The sequence below is a fragment of the Cnephaeus nilssonii genome (genome assembly GCF_951640355.1).
Source record: "Cnephaeus nilssonii genome assembly, chromosome: 19".
In the NCBI taxonomy this organism is placed as follows: Eukaryota; Metazoa; Chordata; class Mammalia; order Chiroptera; family Vespertilionidae; genus Cnephaeus; species Cnephaeus nilssonii.
The window spans coordinates 22,201,857-22,220,649 of NC_137090.1; the positions used below are offsets into that span (position 1 = coordinate 22,201,857).

An 18,793-nucleotide genomic window follows, 5' to 3' on the forward strand; every position below is an offset into this window, starting at 1 on the left:
CAGAGGTGCAGAGAGGCGGCGAAGAGCAGAGCACCGGAGGCGCGCACGGGATTGTGCGCGGAGGATGGGCTGTTGACTGTGCCGCCGAGTCGCCCTGGAGGGAAGGAGACAAAAGCGCCAGACTGAGGTGAGCCCCAATTCTGACTACACGGAAACCCAGTTCCGGGCGAGAATCTGGGAATCCAGATTCATTGGGGGAGAGACTAGACTGTTTGGCAGTGCGCGAAACTCCAGGGCGCTTTTCTCTCAGAGGTGTTTGCTGGGAGTACAGAGGGACACTGAGACACAGGAACCTCATAGGGCGGGGCTGACGGGAAGCCAAGGCGGTAGGCTCCGCCCTGTAACTCCGCCCCATCCAAGCTGAACACAGAGGCTTTTACAATTTTGCAAGTCTAGTTGAATGGGGCTGTCTCCCGGCATAGACACAGCTGATCCTCACAGCCAATTGGACTGGAGGTCACATCCTCCCAGTGTACCAACAGCAATCAAGGCTTAACAACACCAAGACTTTGCACTCAGCCCACAAAGGGGGGTATCAAGAGCGACCACCTAGGGAGATTGGGGAAGCTGAGCGATAGGGAGGCAGCCAAAAGGGGAAGACACCGAAACAGGTCACGAATATAAGGGATGCTGTAATTCCTGCTGAGGGGCCACAGGCAGTAGCTGACCTACACTCCATTGGAGACCCAGAAACGAGGGCATCTAGTGGTCAGTGTGAGATGACACCAGATTTCAACCACTCCCATAAGGGACACATTCAAGAGGCAGACGCAGTGAGCGCCAAAGCCTTGCTGCACCAAGACCCGGCACATAAACATGTCTCCCGCACAGCAACTCTTCCTTTATAGACACAGAGGGTCCCCACGGCCAATTGGCCTGGAGGACAATTCCTCCCAGTGACACCAACAACAATCAAGACTTAACTATACAAACAAGGACCAAGATGGAGGCATAGGGCAGAAGCCTGATTGCTGCCTACCACAACAATTTTGAGACTACGACGGGAGAGCAGAGCAGACACCATCCAGAACCACCGGAGGGCTGACTGAGCAGATGCTCTTCAACTAGAATAAAAGAGAGGGGTACGCGGGATGAAGCTGATTCCGGTGACCCAAAGACCACACTTTAAAAACTACGGCTCAGGCGACACAATGGCGGCCTGGAACGTGCTCGGCGCAGTTCCCCCAGCGGTCTCCGGCTGAGGGGAAGGCTTCACTTGCTGCCGAGCACGGACAGACGAGCCCCTGGGAGACATGGGGTGGGAGACTACGCGCTTGCTGACCTCCAAGTCCTTCAAGAATCTCAACGCCCCGGAAGCGGCCAGGTGCGCACGCTCGGCGACCGGCCACCGCTGCAGACCCAAGGGCCGACGCAGCCACCCCGGACCAGCCCGCCGCCGCGCACCGGGCACACCGGAGCTTCGCCGAGCCCGCCGCCCAACGAGTTCTGCGGTGGCTGCCCTGGAGCTCTGAGAAAATGGCCGAAGGAATTGCTAAGAGGGAATTGACCAACAGGAATTGGGATCAAGAAGACGAAACCCCGCTGGGTCCCGGATCCGGGTGAAACCGCGCGCCCCTGGGTCCGGGTGAAGCTGGGAACTGGGTCAGGGTGAGGCTGGGTCCCGGGTCCGGGTGAGGCCACGCGCCCCTGGGTCCGGGCGAGGCCATGCGCCCCTGGGTCCAGGTGAAGCTGAATCCTGGGTCTGGGCGAGGCCGTGTGCCCCTGGATCCGGGTGAGGCTGGGTCCCGGGTCCGGGTGAGGCCGTGGGCCCCTGGATCCGGGTGAGCCTGGGTCCCGGGTCCGGGTGAGGCCGTGGGCCCCTGGATCCGGGTGAGCCTGGGCCCCGGGTCCGGGTGAGGCCGTGGGCCCCTGGATCCGGGTGAGGCCACGCGACCCTGAGTCTGGGAGAGGCCACGCGCCCCTGGGTCCGGGTGAGGCCACGTGCCCCTGGGTCCGGGGGAAGCTAGATCCCGGGTCCGGGCGAGGCCGTGTGCCCCTGGATCCGGGTGAGGCTGGGTCCCAGGCCCGGGAGAGGCCACGCGCCCCTGGGTCCGGATGAGGCCATGCGCCCCTGGGTCCAGGTGAAGCTGAATCCTGGGTCTGGGCGAGGCCGTGTGCCCCTGGATCCGGGTGAGCCTGGGTCCCGGGTCCGGGTGAGGCCGTGGGCCCCTGGATCCGGGTGAGGCTGGGTCCCGGGTCCGGGTGAGGCCGTGGGCCCCTGGATCCGGGTGAGGCCACGCGACCCTGGGTCTGGGAGAGGCCACGTGCCCCTGGGTCCGGGGGAAGCTAGATCCCGGGTCCGGGCGAGGCCGTGTGCCCCTGGATCCGGGTGAGGCTGGGTCCCGGGTCCGGGTGAGGCCGTGGGCCCCTGGATCCGGGTGAGCCTGGGTCCCGGGTCCGGGTGAGGCCGTGGGCCCCTGGATCCGGGTGAGCCTGGGCCCCGGGTCCGGGTGAGGCCGTGGGCCCCTGGATCCGGGTGAGGCCACGCGACCCTGAGTCTGGGAGAGGCCACGCGCCCCTGGGTCCGGGTGAGGCCACGTGCCCCTGGGTCCGGGGGAAGCTAGATCCCGGGTCCGGGCGAGGCCGTGTGCCCCTGGATCCGGGTGAGGCTGGGTCCCAGGCCCGGGAGAGGCCACGCGCCCCTGGGTCCGGATGAGGCCATGCGCCCCTGGGTCCAGGTGAAGCTGAATCCTGGGTCTGGGCGAGGCCGTGTGCCCCTGGATCCGGGTGAGCCTGGGTCCCGGGTCCGGGTGAGGCCGTGGGCCCCTGGATCCGGGTGAGGCTGGGTCCCGGGTCCGGGTGAGGCCGTGGGCCCCTGGATCCGGGTGAGGCCACGCGACCCTGGGTCTGGGAGAGGCCACGTGCCCCTGGGTCCGGGGGAAGCTAGATCCCGGGTCCGGGCGAGGCCGTGTGCCCCTGGATCCGGGTGAGGCTGGGTCCCAGGCCCGGGAGAGGCCACGCGCCCCTGGGTCCGGATGAGGCCATGCGCCCCTGGGTCCAGGTGAAGCTGAATCCTGGGTCTGGGCGAGGCCGTGTGCCCCTGGATCCGGGTGAGCCTGGGTCCCGGGTCCGGGTGAGGCCGTGGGCCCCTGGATCCAGGTGAGCCTGGCCCCGGGTCCGGGTGAGGCCGTGGGCCCCTGGATCCGGGTGAAGCCGTGCCCCTGGGTCCGGCCGAGACCAAACCAGAGGGAGTCGGACCTGCATTACCACCATTTGTCCACCATCCAGAGCTGAGGGGTCAGTGCCGACATGTACTCATAAGGAACTGGTGGACATTGATATTGGGTCTCAAAAGAACTGTTGGTCCAGAAAGAAACTCACTACAGACTGATTCATTTGCCTGTCAGCATAACTATTATTGCTCGTCGCACATTCAATTCTTATAAGTATATCTCTAGTGACACATGATTTCGCTCATCTAGGGGAAATGATGAACAACATAGACTGATGAACAAGAACAGAACCAGAAACAGGAAGGCATCGATCGGACTATCAGGCCTCAGAGGGAGGATAGGGGAGGGTTGGGGGAGGGGGGAGAGATCAACCAAAGGTCTTGTGTGCATGCATATGAACCTAACCAATGGTTAAGTTCAACAGGGGGTTGGGGCATCCATGGGGAGGGGTGTGGGATGGGAATGGGGGGATGAGGACAAATATGTGACACCTTAATCAATAAAGAAATTTAAAAAACAAAAACAAAAAAAACAAAAAACAAAATGTGAAGACTTAAAAAATAAAAAAATAAAATAAAATAAAATGCCTAACTGCCCTCCCCTGCCAACCTGGTCAGCCCTAACTGCCCTCCCCTGCAGGCCTGGTCTCCCCCCGCCCCCAACTGCCCTCCCTTGCAGGCCTGGTCGCCCTCCCCTTCTGGCCTGATCACCCACAACTGCCCTCCCCTGCTGGCCATCTTGTGGCAGCCATTTTTGACCACATGGGAGCAGCCATCTTGTGTGTTGGAGTGATGGTCAATTTGCATATTACCTCTTTATTATATAGGATAGCCAAAATATGGAAGCAACCTAATTCTCCATCAATAGAAAATAGATAAAGAAGATGTGGTACATATATACAATGGAATATTGCTCGGCCATAAAAAAAGAATGAAATCTTGCCATTTTGGAAAACATGAATAAACCTATAGGATGTTATGCTACATTAAATGTCAGAGAAAGAGAAATATTATATGATTTCAAGTATGTGAATTCTAAAAAAATAAATAAAATAAAATGAACAAACAAAACAGACTCATAAATACAGGGAACAAATTGACAGTTGTCAGATGGGAAAGGGAATGGGGAGATGAAAAAGGGTAAGGGATTAAGATGTACAAATCATGGGGATATAAAGTACAGCATAGGGAATATAACCAATAATCAACAATATTATAATAACTGTATACTGACAGATGGGTAATAGACTTATTAGGTGATCACTCTGTAAATTATATAGATGTCTAATCATCGTCATGCACCTGAAACTAACATAATATTGTATGTGAATGGTACTTGAAATTTTTTTTAAAAATTTTTAAACTAGCCCTAACCAGTTTGGCTCAGTGGATAGAGCGTCGGCCTTCGGACTCAAGGGTCCCAGGTTCGATTCCGGTCAAGGGCATGTACCTTGGTTGCGGGCACATCCCCAGTGGGAGGTTTGCAAGAGGCAGTTGATCGATGTTTCTAACTCTCTATCCCTCTCCCTTCCTCTCTGTAAAAAATCAATGAAATATATTTTTTTTAAAAAAATTTTTAAACTAGCCAAGATTCAAGCTACCAGACGAGGTTGTGTTTAATGAAAACTTACAGGAAAATACAAAAAGAAGGTATTTGTATAAGAATTAAGTTCTAGAGTCATTCCCAATCCACCACTTCAAGAATTTTACCTTCAAAATTAATACACTTTCATTGAATATGCTGTAACTCTGACTATCACAAAAGGGTAAGGACAGTAAAAGTTTGTTTCGGAATAAGTTACTTAGCATGGAAACATGGTAAATACTGATAATCTCCACATATCCTCTGTCTCATCTGCTTACTCCCTGCACCTGTCAATTCTTCACATTCATTTATTTATTTATTCAATACGTATTTATGGAAAGCCTTTTACATGTTTTGCACTCTTCTAGGTGCTACAAATTCAAAAATGAGCTAAAATAAGTAGCATGCAATTATCATCTGAACCAACAATTACACTCTTGGAAATCTATGCAAGAGAAATGAAAACTATGTTCATATAACATATTCCCAATAGCCCAAAACTGTAAACAGTGCAGGTGACTGTTCACATGCACTGTCAATATCCCAGTTGTGAGTATACTCTACTTGGGCAAAAGGTTACCATTGGGATAAACTGGGTAAAGTGTACATGGGATTTCTTACTACTATTTCTCACAAGTACATATGAATCTACAAATTATTTCAATAAAAATCTGAACTCAAAAAAGTGAATGTGATGCCTTGCAAACAACACAGAGCCAGCAATCCTTGTGTAGCCGGCTCCTGCTGCAGCCTGAACTTGAGTGGAGATGAGGATGAGGGCTGGTCCAAAATGTCAAGGACTTAGGCATTAAACTGGGAAGTGTTAGGAATGGGGACAGAAAGAAGGGGCCTGCCGTGGCAGGATGCTCACTGGAGGCTGGCAATAGTATCACTGCCCAAGTGGAAAAAAATTTTTTAAAAGGCCAATCCTCTTGAGTGCCCCCATAGTATCTGCAGGCTAGCCTCCCCTGACACCAACATAGGGGATACTGTGACCACTGGCAGCTGTCAGTGGAACAAATGGCATGCGCACAATAAACACATTAGTCCATGTGTTTACACCCAATGAGGTGTAAGCAGAGTCCACAGCAGGAAGAGAAGCTAAAGTGATGTTGTGGGTATACTAGTATGGTAGCTTATGTTGTGAAAGTATAACTGGTATTAATGGCTTAACTGATTGTACTTACACACTTGTGTCAGAGGGTATCCTGTGCCATGTAGGCTGTGGGACAAGCACACAACTGACTTCTAGTTCCTTCCCATGTTATGCAAGAAAAACCACAAAACCCAATGGGAAAAAGTTTAGGTGAAGATTTAATGGCTGAAGTACTTGGAGGTGCTATCCCAGTACAACACCGCCACCTGCCTGATCCAGCAACCAAGTTCACTTCCTTTTGTAGAGGCCAGCCACTGAACCACTGGCCCAGACCCACACTCAAAGGGCTCAACTCAAATTTTGATCATGGACGCAGTGGAAGGGCCCAACAGGGCTTGGTAGTCAAATGGGAATGGCATGTTCCAGAGTATGTTCCCACCTGGCCCCAGCAGCATCTCACTATTACAGTTACCACATCACCTACTCCACTGCCTGAAGCAATGCCACTGGCTCCACAGGCCCTTTTTCTTTTTTTTTTTCTTTCTTTTTTTTTTTTTAACTTATTTATTTATTTATTTATTTATTTATTTATTTATTTTCAATTTTTTTATTAAGGTATTATATGTGTACATATCTTACCATTGCCCTCCCCACACCCCACTCCCATATATGCCCCCACCCCCCAGAGTTTTGCCCTTTTTCACAGAGCTTCCTTTAAATGAGGAATTCACTAATGGCTTGATGAAACGGGATGGTGACTACTGGCTGGGGCGCAGCTATACAACCCCAACAAAAATATGGGCAGGGAAGAGGGATAAATGTAAGGACTAATCAGCACAGGATAATGGAAAGCTGCCACCTCTGCTTTAATTGGGGGGTTACTATAACTGTGGGCCAACCATACCCATTTGTTTATGCATTGTCTTTGGATGTATTTGTGCTAGGATTAATTTTACATTATGAGGATTACATCTCAATAAGGGTAATGTTTTGGGGGAAAATTAACAAAAATCAGGATCATGGGGGTTGCCACATTTAGCAAGTAAATATATAGAAAGTCCAGTAAAATTTGCATTTTGGTAAAAGCATAAGTAGGCAATATTTGAGACATTCTCATACTAAATTTGCTTGTTTTCATCTTAACTGACCATCAAATACTATCAATTAATAATATTAAAAAGCTAGATTCTGTTCCCCTTGGGAAGAAAACATGAGTAATATTTTGTAGGATCACTCTGATAAAGTAAAAGTAACACTAATCTGATGTGCAGATGTTTCAAAAACAAGTTTACCATTTACAGAAATTAGCATGTTAAGTACAAAATGATTTGTGTCTGCTTGAGTAAGACATTACGGAAGTAGAGCAACAAAATATTTTAAGGTTTTACAACATATGACTTTACTGTTGAAAACTAGGAATACTTTTCTAACTACATATGTGCTTTATGAGGAAAATTACTGTCAGATGCAGAGGATATCCCAAGTCATAGATCACAAAACAACTTAATTCAACATAATTAGATCCACATACTTTGACTTTTTTTCCTGGCCTGATTAAAGTAGCCTCAGAGTTCTTGGAAGAATCCAGAATGACATGATTCTGAAGTACTCAAAGATGGACAGACAGATCACATGCCATATAGATTTTATCATCAGTGTTAAATTGTATATATCATTTCAAAATACGGTTTTCAGTAGAAGCTTATAAAATTAATTTTATGGTCATTAATTGAATTTCCTTAGATCTTGATGTTTAGAAATTCCCAAGCTCCTAAATTACAAGCTGTGACATAGAACAAAACAATTTTAATAATTTCTTTTTGATTTTCCGCTTAAATAGGAATAGCACTGAAAGTATCAAACATCTTTACCTATAAACATTTGTCCATGTGTAGGGCAGTATGCTAAGGGTTAGAGATACAAAGAAGCTAAAGCATGATCTCTATTTCCAAGTGGATGTGTAGATAAATTAAATGATAAAATATGCTAACACAAGAGGTACCAAAAATAGGTGTAAATAAAAAACAAAACAAAACAACAACAATAAAAACCGTGTAAGTGCTTAAAATATTCAAATTCTTTGAGGTGATAGCTGAGGTACAGCATACCAGTACCTAGTGAAGAATTATAAAACCAAAGTTAAGAAATAAACTCAGAGTACATATGTGCCCAGCAGCATAATGAAATATTAAATCATTATATAAAATGCTAATAGAGTAATTGAAAACTTCCATACAAAAGGAACAAAAACAAATGGTAACTAAACATGACAGTAAGCAAGTTCTTTGTGCCCGGAAGTAAGGACACTGTCGAAGAATAATGGAGACGTGTCAACAGGACACAGATGCCAAGCTAATCAGCTCCAACTAGCCAAATCGAGGATATTTTGAGCATTAGAATAATTATTGAATGATATAATCTATTGTATAAAAGAAGAAGCTATTACACCAGATGATATATGTAAATAAAAGGATACAAAGCTTGATGAGGAATGGAATATTTTTATAGTTTAAAATTACTTTTTAACCTACTCTCCATCCAGGGCACAGCACAGAGGCAGCTGACTATAATGCACATCGCCCAATCTTCCCATGAAAGAGGCATATTTGTGGACTTTAAAAGCTGTTGGCTTTCAATGAAATCTTATAAAATAAAATAAAAAGCTGCTGCCTGAGGGTCCAGCTTTCAATCAATGTGCAGCTGGGTGCTGAATAAGAACTATACCACATGAAAAAAAGAAAAGATAGAAATTATATAACCATCTCAATAGATACAGAAAAATAATTTGAAAAAATTCAACATCCATAATAAAAAACTCTCAACAAAGTGGAAACGTACTTCAATATAACAAGGGCCATATATGACTAATCTACAACTAATATCACACTCAATGGTGAAAAGCTGAAAGCTTTTCCTCTAAGATCAGGAACATGACAGCATTCTCACTCTTGCCTCTTTCAGTAAACATAGCTCTGGAAGTCCTAGCTGGAGAAATCAGGCAAGACAAAGAAATTAAAAGGATCCAAATTGGAAAGGAAGTAAAACTGTCTCTATTTGAAGATGACATGCTATTATACATAAAAAACCCTAAAGACTCCACCAGAAAACTGTTTAGAACTAATAAATTCAGTAAAGTTATGGGATACAAAATCAAACATACCAAAATCAGTTATGTTTCTATACACTAATAATGAACTATTAGAAAGAGAAATTTAAAAAATCAATCCCACTTTCAATTGCATAGAAAAGAATACTGAGGAAAATTAAACCAAGAAGGTGAAAGATCTGTGCACTAAAATTGTAAGACACTGATGAAAGAAACTGAAGAAGATGGAAAGATATTTCATAGTCATGAAATGGAAGAATTTATATTAGTAAAATATTTAAACTACTCAAAGCAATCTACAGATTCAATGTAATCCTTATCAAAAGGCTATTAACATTTTTCTCAGAAATAAAACAATCATAAAATTCACATGGAGCTACAAAAGATGCTGAATAGCCAAAGAAATTTTGAGGAAAAAAGAACAAAGTTGGAAGCATCACACATCCTAATTTCAAACTATATTATAAAGCTACAGTAATCAAAACAGCATGGTATTGACATAAAAACAAATCTATAATAATCTATAATAATAAAAGCGTAATATGCTAATTAGACTGGACGACCTTCCGGACAAAGCCGGGTTGTGAGGGAAGCCGGGTCTCGGGTGCCTGCAAGCGGCAGGGGGAAGGAAGGCCTACTCTTGCACAAATTTTGTGCATCGGGCCTCTAGTCCTCTCTAATAAAATGGTAAATGCAAATTAACCATCACTCCGGTACATAAGCCACGCCCACCAGCCAAGCCACGCCCACCAGCCAATCAGGACGAGTATGAAAATTAACCCCAATCCAAGATGGCTACAGCCACAGTGAGCAAGGTTTCCCAGGTAACAGAGTAAGCCAAGCTTTCCATAGCCGTTGCAGGCCTAAGCCTCCACTCAAGCTACAAAGTTTCAATTATAGAAGGTAAACAAATTCAAACAAATGGCGGCAGAATGGAGCTTGAGAGACCAGGCCAGGGTTGCCGGCGGCAACAGGGGAAGCAAAGCTTTCCGCACACCCTGGCCGGGCTCACCCGCTTAAGGCTACAAAGTTTCAATTGTAGAAGGTGAATTAACTGCCATAGAAATGGCTGCCGGAGCCCCAGGCTTGGCTCCACTCCAGGCTACAAAGTTTCAATTGTAGAAGGAAAATAAATTCCAGATACCAGGGCCTCCCCTTGGGTTGCCAGGGGGCGTGGCCAGCCTGCAAACCACCACAGGCCCCTCGCTCAGGCCGCCCCACACCCCAAGGGAACCCCCACCCTTATCTGTGACACCCTTCAGGGCAAACCAGCTGGCCCCCACCCGTGCACCAGGCCTCTATCCTATCTAATAAAAGAGTAATATACAGATTGATCATCACTGCAACACACAATATAGCTGCCCCCATGTGGTCAAAGATCCTGCCCCCATGTGGACACAAGATGGCCACCACAAGATGGCCAGCAGGACAGGGCAGTTGGGAGGCACCCGGCCTGCAAGGGAGGGCAGTTGGAGGTAATCAACCCTGCAGGAGAGGGCAGTTAGGGGTGACCAGGCTGGCAGAGGAGCAGTTAAGCATCAACCAGGCTGGCAGCAGAGTGGTTAGGGCGTGATCAGGCTGGCAGGCAGAAGCGGTTAGGGGCAATCAGGAAGGCAGGCAGGCAAGCAGTTGGGAGCCAGCAGTCTTGGATTGTGAGAGGGATGTCCGACTGCCCGTTTAGGCCCGATCCACCAGGATCGGGCCTAAACGGGCAGTCGGACATCCCTCCAGGAGTCCCAGATTGGAGAGGGTACAGGCTGGGCTGAGGGACAACCCCCCGCCGTGCACGAATTTCGTGCACCGGGCTTCTAGTGCTATAAATAAAGCATAATGAGAAAAACTTTAAAAATATATTGTTAAAAAAAAACTACAGCTAACACTTACACTGTTACATGTTATTTTACAGTTCCTAGCCAATGCAATAAGGAAAATAGACCTGAACAAAAAAACTATTATGATATTCAAAAAATTATGTTCTACTTATAAAATTCAAAAAATTACTGAAAACTATTTGACCTTAGTATAATAGAGACTAGCAAAGGAGAAAGATAAAAATGTGCTATAAAACAATAAATAGCTTTGTCATACCACAGCAATAACTAATTTTAAAATATAATTCCTAGATGTAAAATTTCTATATTGTAAAGATGATTTCAAACTGTATTAAAATGTAATTTCAATGCAATTCAAATAAAAAACTCCAGAAAATTATTTATATAACTCAATATGGTTACTCTTAACTACATCTATTAGAAAATGCCCAAGAATAGCTGGGAAAGTTTTTGAAAATGAACATTGAAAAATATTGTTTTACTTTCTATTAGAGAATTTTCCAAACATACACAAAGTATAGATTGCTATAATGAACCGCCAATATTGACCAGCTTCAGTAATTAACACTTTACAAATCTAGTTTAATCTATCTCTTAGTTTTGTTTTGCCAGAATATTTAAAAATTGATTATAGATATCATAATGTTTTAGGGCTTCATGATATATGCCTAACAGATAAAGACTTAAAAAAAAACCTACAATTGCAGATCCAGCAAAATTAACTAATATCATATAATAATGCCCAGCTCAAGGTCTATTTTCTCAACTGTCTAAAAAATATCTCTTTACACTTTGTTTCAATCAGGCTCTAAGTTCATACATTGCATTTAGTTCATATTTCTTAAGACTCTTATAATCAATATAACCATTGCCAATTTTCTCCTCATTTTTATCTAACACCCTCCTACTACTAGATTATTTTAAAGCTAATTCTACACATCTGCAAATACTTGTGTATGCATCACAAGGAAATAGGCACATTGGATTCATTAACAATATCTACTAAGGCAAATGTTCAAATCTCACCACTCATATGAAATATAAGTTTTTATACTTAATTTGTATGAAATAGATTCAAACAAGGTCCACACTTTGTACTTAGATAATATTCTCTAAAATTACTTTTAAGCCCAGTCATGCTCCCACTTTTATTTTACCATGACAATTATCTGTTGTAAAAGCAGGTCACACTTGTAATCCAAGAACTTCCCACATTTTTGCCCTAGCTGGTTTGGCTCAGTGGATAAAGCGTCAGCCTGCGGACTGAAGGGTCCCAGATTCGATTCTGGCCAAAGGCACACACAGGGGTTGGGAGCTCAATCCCCAGTGGGAGGCGAGCAGGAGGCAGCCGATCAATGATTCTCTCTCATCATTGATGTTTCTATCTCTCTCTTGCTCTCCCTTTAAAAATAAATAATTTTTTTAAAAAAGAACTTCCCACATTTTAGAGTTGGCTAATCGGATTCTCATGATATTATTTAACTGGTTCCTCAACCTCTATATTTTGCTAATTATTTCTAGGGGCTGAATTAGAATTAAGCTTAATACAGCATGCTGGGTAGAACTATATTCATAGATGATGCCTTATACATCCTATTGTGTCATATGGGGAAACACATAATAACGGATGCTCCCCTTTGGTAATGTTAAGATATCAGCTAAAACCACGGACCATTATTGCCTAGGTGCATTCAACATAATGAGTCTTAAAATTCTAACTTTTTTCCCGAAAGAGGTATAACTGACAATCACCATTATTTTAGTTTCAGATATACAACATAATGATTTTATTTATATGTGTGTGTGTGTGTGTGTGTGTGTGTGTGTGTGTGTGTGTATGTATTGCAAAATGATCACCATAATAAGTCTAAATTCTAACATTATAAAACTGAATTCTTCAGTAGAGAAAAAAAAAAATCCCTCATCAAATAGTTCATTATCTTATTACTAGAGGCCCGATGTACAAAAATTCGTGCAAGAGTAGGCCTTTCTTCCCCCAGCTGCCGGCACTGGCTTCCCTCCGGCACCCGGGAACCGGGCTGCTTCCTTCCAGTCGCCCACAGGCACTCGGGACCCAGGCTGGCTTCCCTCCAGCCCCGGCTTCGTCAGGAACTGGTCTAATTAGCATATTACCCTTTTATTATTATAGATATTGATACAAGAAATGTAAACCTTCCCTTAGCATAATGCCTAATACAAACGCTCAGTAAAGTATATACTAGTATATAGACGTGTGTGCATGTGTGTGTGTGTGTGTGTGTGTGCTTGCATGCCCTCATGCATGTGTGCGCAGTGAAGTGCTGTTAAATGTTAAAAACTGGCTCCCTAAGTAAAAAGATTTACTCTGACTTGTAGTGTTTGCTGATTTCCATGATGTAAACACTCCCACTGTGGATGATTTCACATCAATGTAAGTCCCAGCTGGGGACAGAAGTGTACAACTGCTTCTAACTAGCCATAGTGAACTGGCCCCGGTATCCACAGAATAATATCCATATAGTCATATACACCAAAAACTCAATTATTTTGTATATATGTGAATATGCATGTGCTTACATGTATATATCTGTTTATGTGTACACATGTGCATGTACATAGAATCAAAATTCCTAGAAAAAGGCCTGGAAATATGGATATCAATTGAATTACAGGGTTTGAACATTCATTGAATTGTTCACCTACTGCTTATGTATTTATTGGATCAAAACAGAATAAATATTTTTTCTTATCTGAACCATTCTATTACCAAGTATATTCTCACTAATATTAAGCTCCAATATGATATAAACAACCAGCTAGATTAGGCATCATTTTAAACAAAGAAAAACCTTCTGAAAATTATACAACTTACTTTGGCTTCAGTTTCTCCCCTGTGAAGAGTGTATAGATGATGAACAGCACTTTGTGATGAGGACCAAGGATGAGTCAGAATTTGGAAGACATGAAAGTCATGGCCAAGGGTGTCTGTTGTGACTAGAAGCATTCCTGTAGGACATACCAAAAAAAGGGTAAAAATAAAAACGATTATGCATGTGGATGAAATATTTTCACAAAGTACTCAGCATGCTTTAAAATATTATCAAAGAAAAAAATTACCAGTGATATATGATTAAAAAACCTTAAGGCCATGTCATATACAATGATGAGAATACTTGTTTTATCATGTTACCACACAACTAGCAGAAAAGTTTTATATGTATGAATTTAGAGCGTTCACAAGCATTTTAAAATAGGAAATTTAATCAACTGAATGTGAAAATGATTGGAACCTACTCCCACCTTTTGCCATTTCTCAAACCTGAATTTTAAGCTCCAATTTATCTACTAAAACAACTACTAATACCCTACTTAATTCACGCGTTTAAAACTTGTCTCTTCCCTGGCATAATATTTATTGAACTGCCTGCAGTATCACAAAAGTTTTTTATGTCTTCTCGTCAAAATTCCATAGTTTTTTATTTTACATTTAGGTCTATCATCCATTTGGAGTTAATTTTTGTACAAAGTGTGAGATAGCAGACAAATTAACTTTTTGCAAACAATGTACAATTGTTTTGCAAATGATGTGCAAGATTTCTTGAAGAGACTGAATTCTTTATCCTTTGTTATCTATTGTCAACATGTCAAAGGTCAACTGACCATATTTGTGTACATCTTCCTCTAAAAATGCATTTTTTTCAGGTTCTTTTTTTTTTCTTCTCATCACCATAAAAGTACAATTCTATTTTATCTGTTTCTAAGTTTATACCTTTTTCATACTCACTGTATATTCTGCTAGGTCTAGAAGTTTTTATATTGATTACATGGAATTTTCTTTACACACAATCATGCAGCATGTGAATGGACATAATTTGACTTCATTTTTTCCAAACTCCTTGCCTTTTCTTTCTCTCTCCTCACTTACTACATTTTCTGGGGTAAACAGGTGTGGTGAGAAGCAATATTCAGGTGTTGTTTCCAGTTTTAGGAGAAAGCATTCAATCTTTAAGCACGATGCTAGTTTAGGTTTTTTTATTAATGTCCTTTATCAACTTAGGGACATTCTTTTCTACTCATAATTTGTTGAGAATTTTTACAATGTTGGAAGACTTTTAAATCATTTTTATTTAAATTTTGTTAAAGTTGTATATACTTTATATATTTTAATTTACTTATTGGGTAAATTACTTTCTGTACCTCAAGGAAAGGGCCGTCAATATCTGTAGGGTCTGTCTTTAGTAATGGCCACTTTTTCATTCAGATTATTAACAACTTGTGTCTTTTCTGTTTTTTCTTTCTTGGTCAGTCTGGTTAAATATTTTCAAGGAAACATATTGATTTCAAGGATTCCTCCTACTATCTTCTTTCTGCTATTACTATCTCCTGCTACTATTTCCCTTGCTTTAGTTTATTTGCTCATTTTTATCTCAAGTTTCTTAAGGTGGAAACTTAAGGTGGATTACTATTTCAGGAGTAAGCATTCATTGATATAAATTTTCCTGTAAGCCTGCTTTAAAGTCCATAAACTTGGATATGCTGCATTTTCTTTTACATTGTTACAAATATTTTCTTGAGGTATAGAAAACATAGGATATTTAAAGACTAGAGGCCCAGTGCACAAAATTCATGCACTCGACGGGGAGCAGGGGTCCCTCAGCCTGGCCTGCACTCTCTTGCAGTCTGGGAGCCCTCAGAGGATGTCCGACTGCTGGCTTAGGCCCACGAGGAGCAGGCCTAAGCTGGCAGTCAGACATCCGTAGCACTGCCGCAGAGCTGTGCTCACCAGCGATGAGCCTAGCTTCTGGCTGAGCAGTGCACCCACTGTGGGAGCGCACTGACCACCGGGGGCAGCTCCAGCCCTTGTGTCAGTGCGCGTGTTAGCGACCTTTGGCTCCGCTGTTCGGTCGATTTGCATATTAGCCTTTTATTATATAGGAATATAGGATATGTTGTTTAGTTAACCATTATTTGGGTATTTTCCAGGTATTTTCACATATTAACCTCTAGTTTAATCCCATTGTGACAAGAAATTAACTCATTTCAGCCCTTTGTATTCAACATGTGTCTATCAAAATAAACCTACGTTTCTATGAAATTTGAAGCTTTTGTTTTTTTGTGTGGCCCACATAAACTTAAACCTTGTTTATTTGGCCCGTGTTAGCCTTTGGGTTTGACATGCTTGACCTAGAAAGTTCAATAAACACCAATTTATTCAAGTTAATTGATAATGTTGTTTGGATCTTCAATATACTTACTGGTTGATTGTCTGCTTTCCTATTCTATTACTGAGTAGAAATTAACATCTCCAAGTGTATCTGTGGATACGCTGGGGTTACTTCTCAGTTACACATACAAAGTCCCTTAATTTTAGAGCTTTTATTTTTAGGTTTATACATATTTAGGATCGCTATAACTTCTTGTTCAATTACCTCTCTTATGAAAATGTCCCATTTTAATCCTGTTATTTCCATTGTTCTGAGGTCTACTTTTTCTGATTTTGATACCAGCACTACAACTTTATTTTGACTGGTGTATGCATGATAAATATTTTCTCATTCTTTTACTTTTATAATATAACTACGTAAAATGACTTTGTTTTAGATAACAATTGGGGTCTAGTTTTGGTGTTTTGTTGTTTTAATTCAATCCCTGACTTTTAATTGTGCTTGTAAGTTCATACACATATAGGTTATTTGTAGGGTTGAATTTATATCTACCATTTTATAATTTTTTACTATTTTTATGAGTGTCTCTGTTTATCTGCTTTTCCTTCCCTTTTTGGATAATTTTGTTATTTATAATATCCAATTTTAATTTACCTATTGACCATTTGGATAAATCTCTTTATTTTAATTTTTTCTTGTTTCAGGGATTATAATAAACATATAGCTAAATTTGTACTAGTCTATATTTTGTCCAGAATTTATATTTTTCTATGGGAAAAGTGGTTTATTAGCTTATTCTGCTTTACCAGAGATGTTATTACATTTCTTTACTGTTAAAACTTTTCCTTGTTGAAAGAAAAGATGTGAAAGAATATTAAGCACCTGTGGAAAGATACGGTAGGCATTTAAATGGAAAGGTGAAGTATATTTGAGTTTGCTATTTACTTGGCTAATATATGGTATAGGCCTACTCACTACATTAGATTTAAAAATAACATACTAAAAAAAATAAAAAATAAAAATAACATACTAGATGCTGATGCACTGTTATTTATTGAAATCTATCCAAATCTATAACCAGTTATATAATACTAGAGGCCCGGTGCATGAAATTCGTGCACGGGGCTGGGGGGGAGGGGTGTCCCTCAGCCCAGCCTGCACCCTCTTCCAAATTGGGACCCCTCAGGGGATGTCCGACTGCCAATTTAGGCCCAATCCCAGGACTGCTGGCTCCTAACCACTTGCCTGCCTGCCTGATTGCCCCCTAACCGCTCCCCTGCCAACCTGATTGATGCCTAACTGCTCCCCTGCCGGCATGATCGTCCCCAACTGCCCTCCCCTGCCAGCCCAATTGCCCCCAACTGCCTTCCCCTGCGGGGCTAAGGGGACTGGGGGACTGAGGCTGGATGAGGCGGGGCTGAGGGGACTAGGGGACTGAGGCTGGATGAGGCAGGGCTGAGGGGACTGGACACCGCCATCTTGTGGCTGTGGGTGCCACCATCTTGTGAGGGCGTGACAGTCAATTAGCATATTCCCTCTTTATTAGGATTGCCTCTCACCCTGCACCTAGCTATGGACATAATGCCATTGACAATTTTACATTCTTTCCATATTGTTGATGTTATACAAACAATAAATTGCTAAGATTGGGCATGAATGTTTTATTGTCCTTTTGTGGACAATATGTCTTTACTCCCATTTTTTTTGCTGAGTCATACTGTTTCCATTATCACAATTCCACTACTAGGTTTTGACTCTACTTTTCCACAACAAAGCTATTTTATGCACATGACAGCCTATTTAATGGAAACATCATTCTGACAGGAACTATAGTGAAGCTGCATTTATAACACAAACATATCACTCCCCTACTGAAGATAAACTTCATTTCTTTTAGAATTACAGATCAATATTTTACTCAAAATAAGCATTCAAATGAACACTTTCAATATGCTCCTGTTTTTCAAACTGATGTTAATATCTATCTTTCTATGTAAACAAATTCAAATTTTTAGAGAACTACCCATTTGAAAATTTATACTTATTATCTTCTGTATATCCTATCTTAAACTTTTCTTTTTCCACTTCTCCACACAAATGTGGCTTCCATAATCCAGAAGTTAGCTTAATTTTTTTGACAAAATTTTAAATGATGGAGGAAAAATTGAAAGAGCAGAGAGGAAGGGAAGAAATAGCTTGTGTAGTACTACACAATCATGTGCTTTCTTTTAATTTATAATTTCCTCTGTTGCACACATTCTGCTGGGAGAAATGACAAGCCTTTTTTTTCCTTCTAGAAAACAAGTTACAAAGCAGATATACATAAAAGGAAAAACTTGTACAGAGTAGACTGTGGCTTGAGAACTATTTATGCAGCATCAGAAGACTAAACCAGACTAGCCTGGCCATAAACTAAACCTACGCCCCAAATGAGGTGCCAAGCCACAAAATGCATTTGCGTCATCTGGGAATACAAGGAAAAGAAGGACTTCTAATTATAGGGCCTGGAAGCGGAAGCCTAGTGTGATTAGCTGTTTAGGCGCTGTTGTATGTTTATCTGGAAGCTTCCTCTCCCTCACTCTCAGCCTCAAGTTTGATAGATGAGCGTTAGCATTAGAGGGTGGAAATTGAAGCTGCTGATGGTACATGGCGTTCTCCAAAACCTGAGGCTGGAGACTGAACATTAAGGCTTTTGCGGCCTCATAAGAACATAAGTCTTTTCAACTGGGCGTCAGCTGGTTAGCCCAAAAGGCAAAATTAAAGAGCAGCAAACCTCCACTGGACATATGCTATAAAAGCTTGGAAACATGAGTAGGTATGTCTTTTTGCCATATCCTATTTATAACACCTACCTAATT

General features: G+C 42.5%; 1 protein-coding gene across 11 annotated transcripts in view; it reads right to left on the bottom strand.

The window, feature by feature from the left end:
* Positions 1 to 18,793, bottom strand: part of BCAS3 (BCAS3 microtubule associated cell migration factor) — a 479,435-nt gene that overhangs the window by 327,273 nt on the left and 133,369 nt on the right. For all 11 annotated transcript variants that reach the window (XM_079796989.1, XM_079796987.1, XM_079796983.1 and 8 more), the window contains exon 14: positions 13,643 to 13,776. In XM_079796989.1, the coding sequence (XP_079653115.1) occupies positions 13,643 to 13,776 (134 nt within the window). The remainder of the gene's footprint in view (positions 1 to 13,642; positions 13,777 to 18,793) is intronic.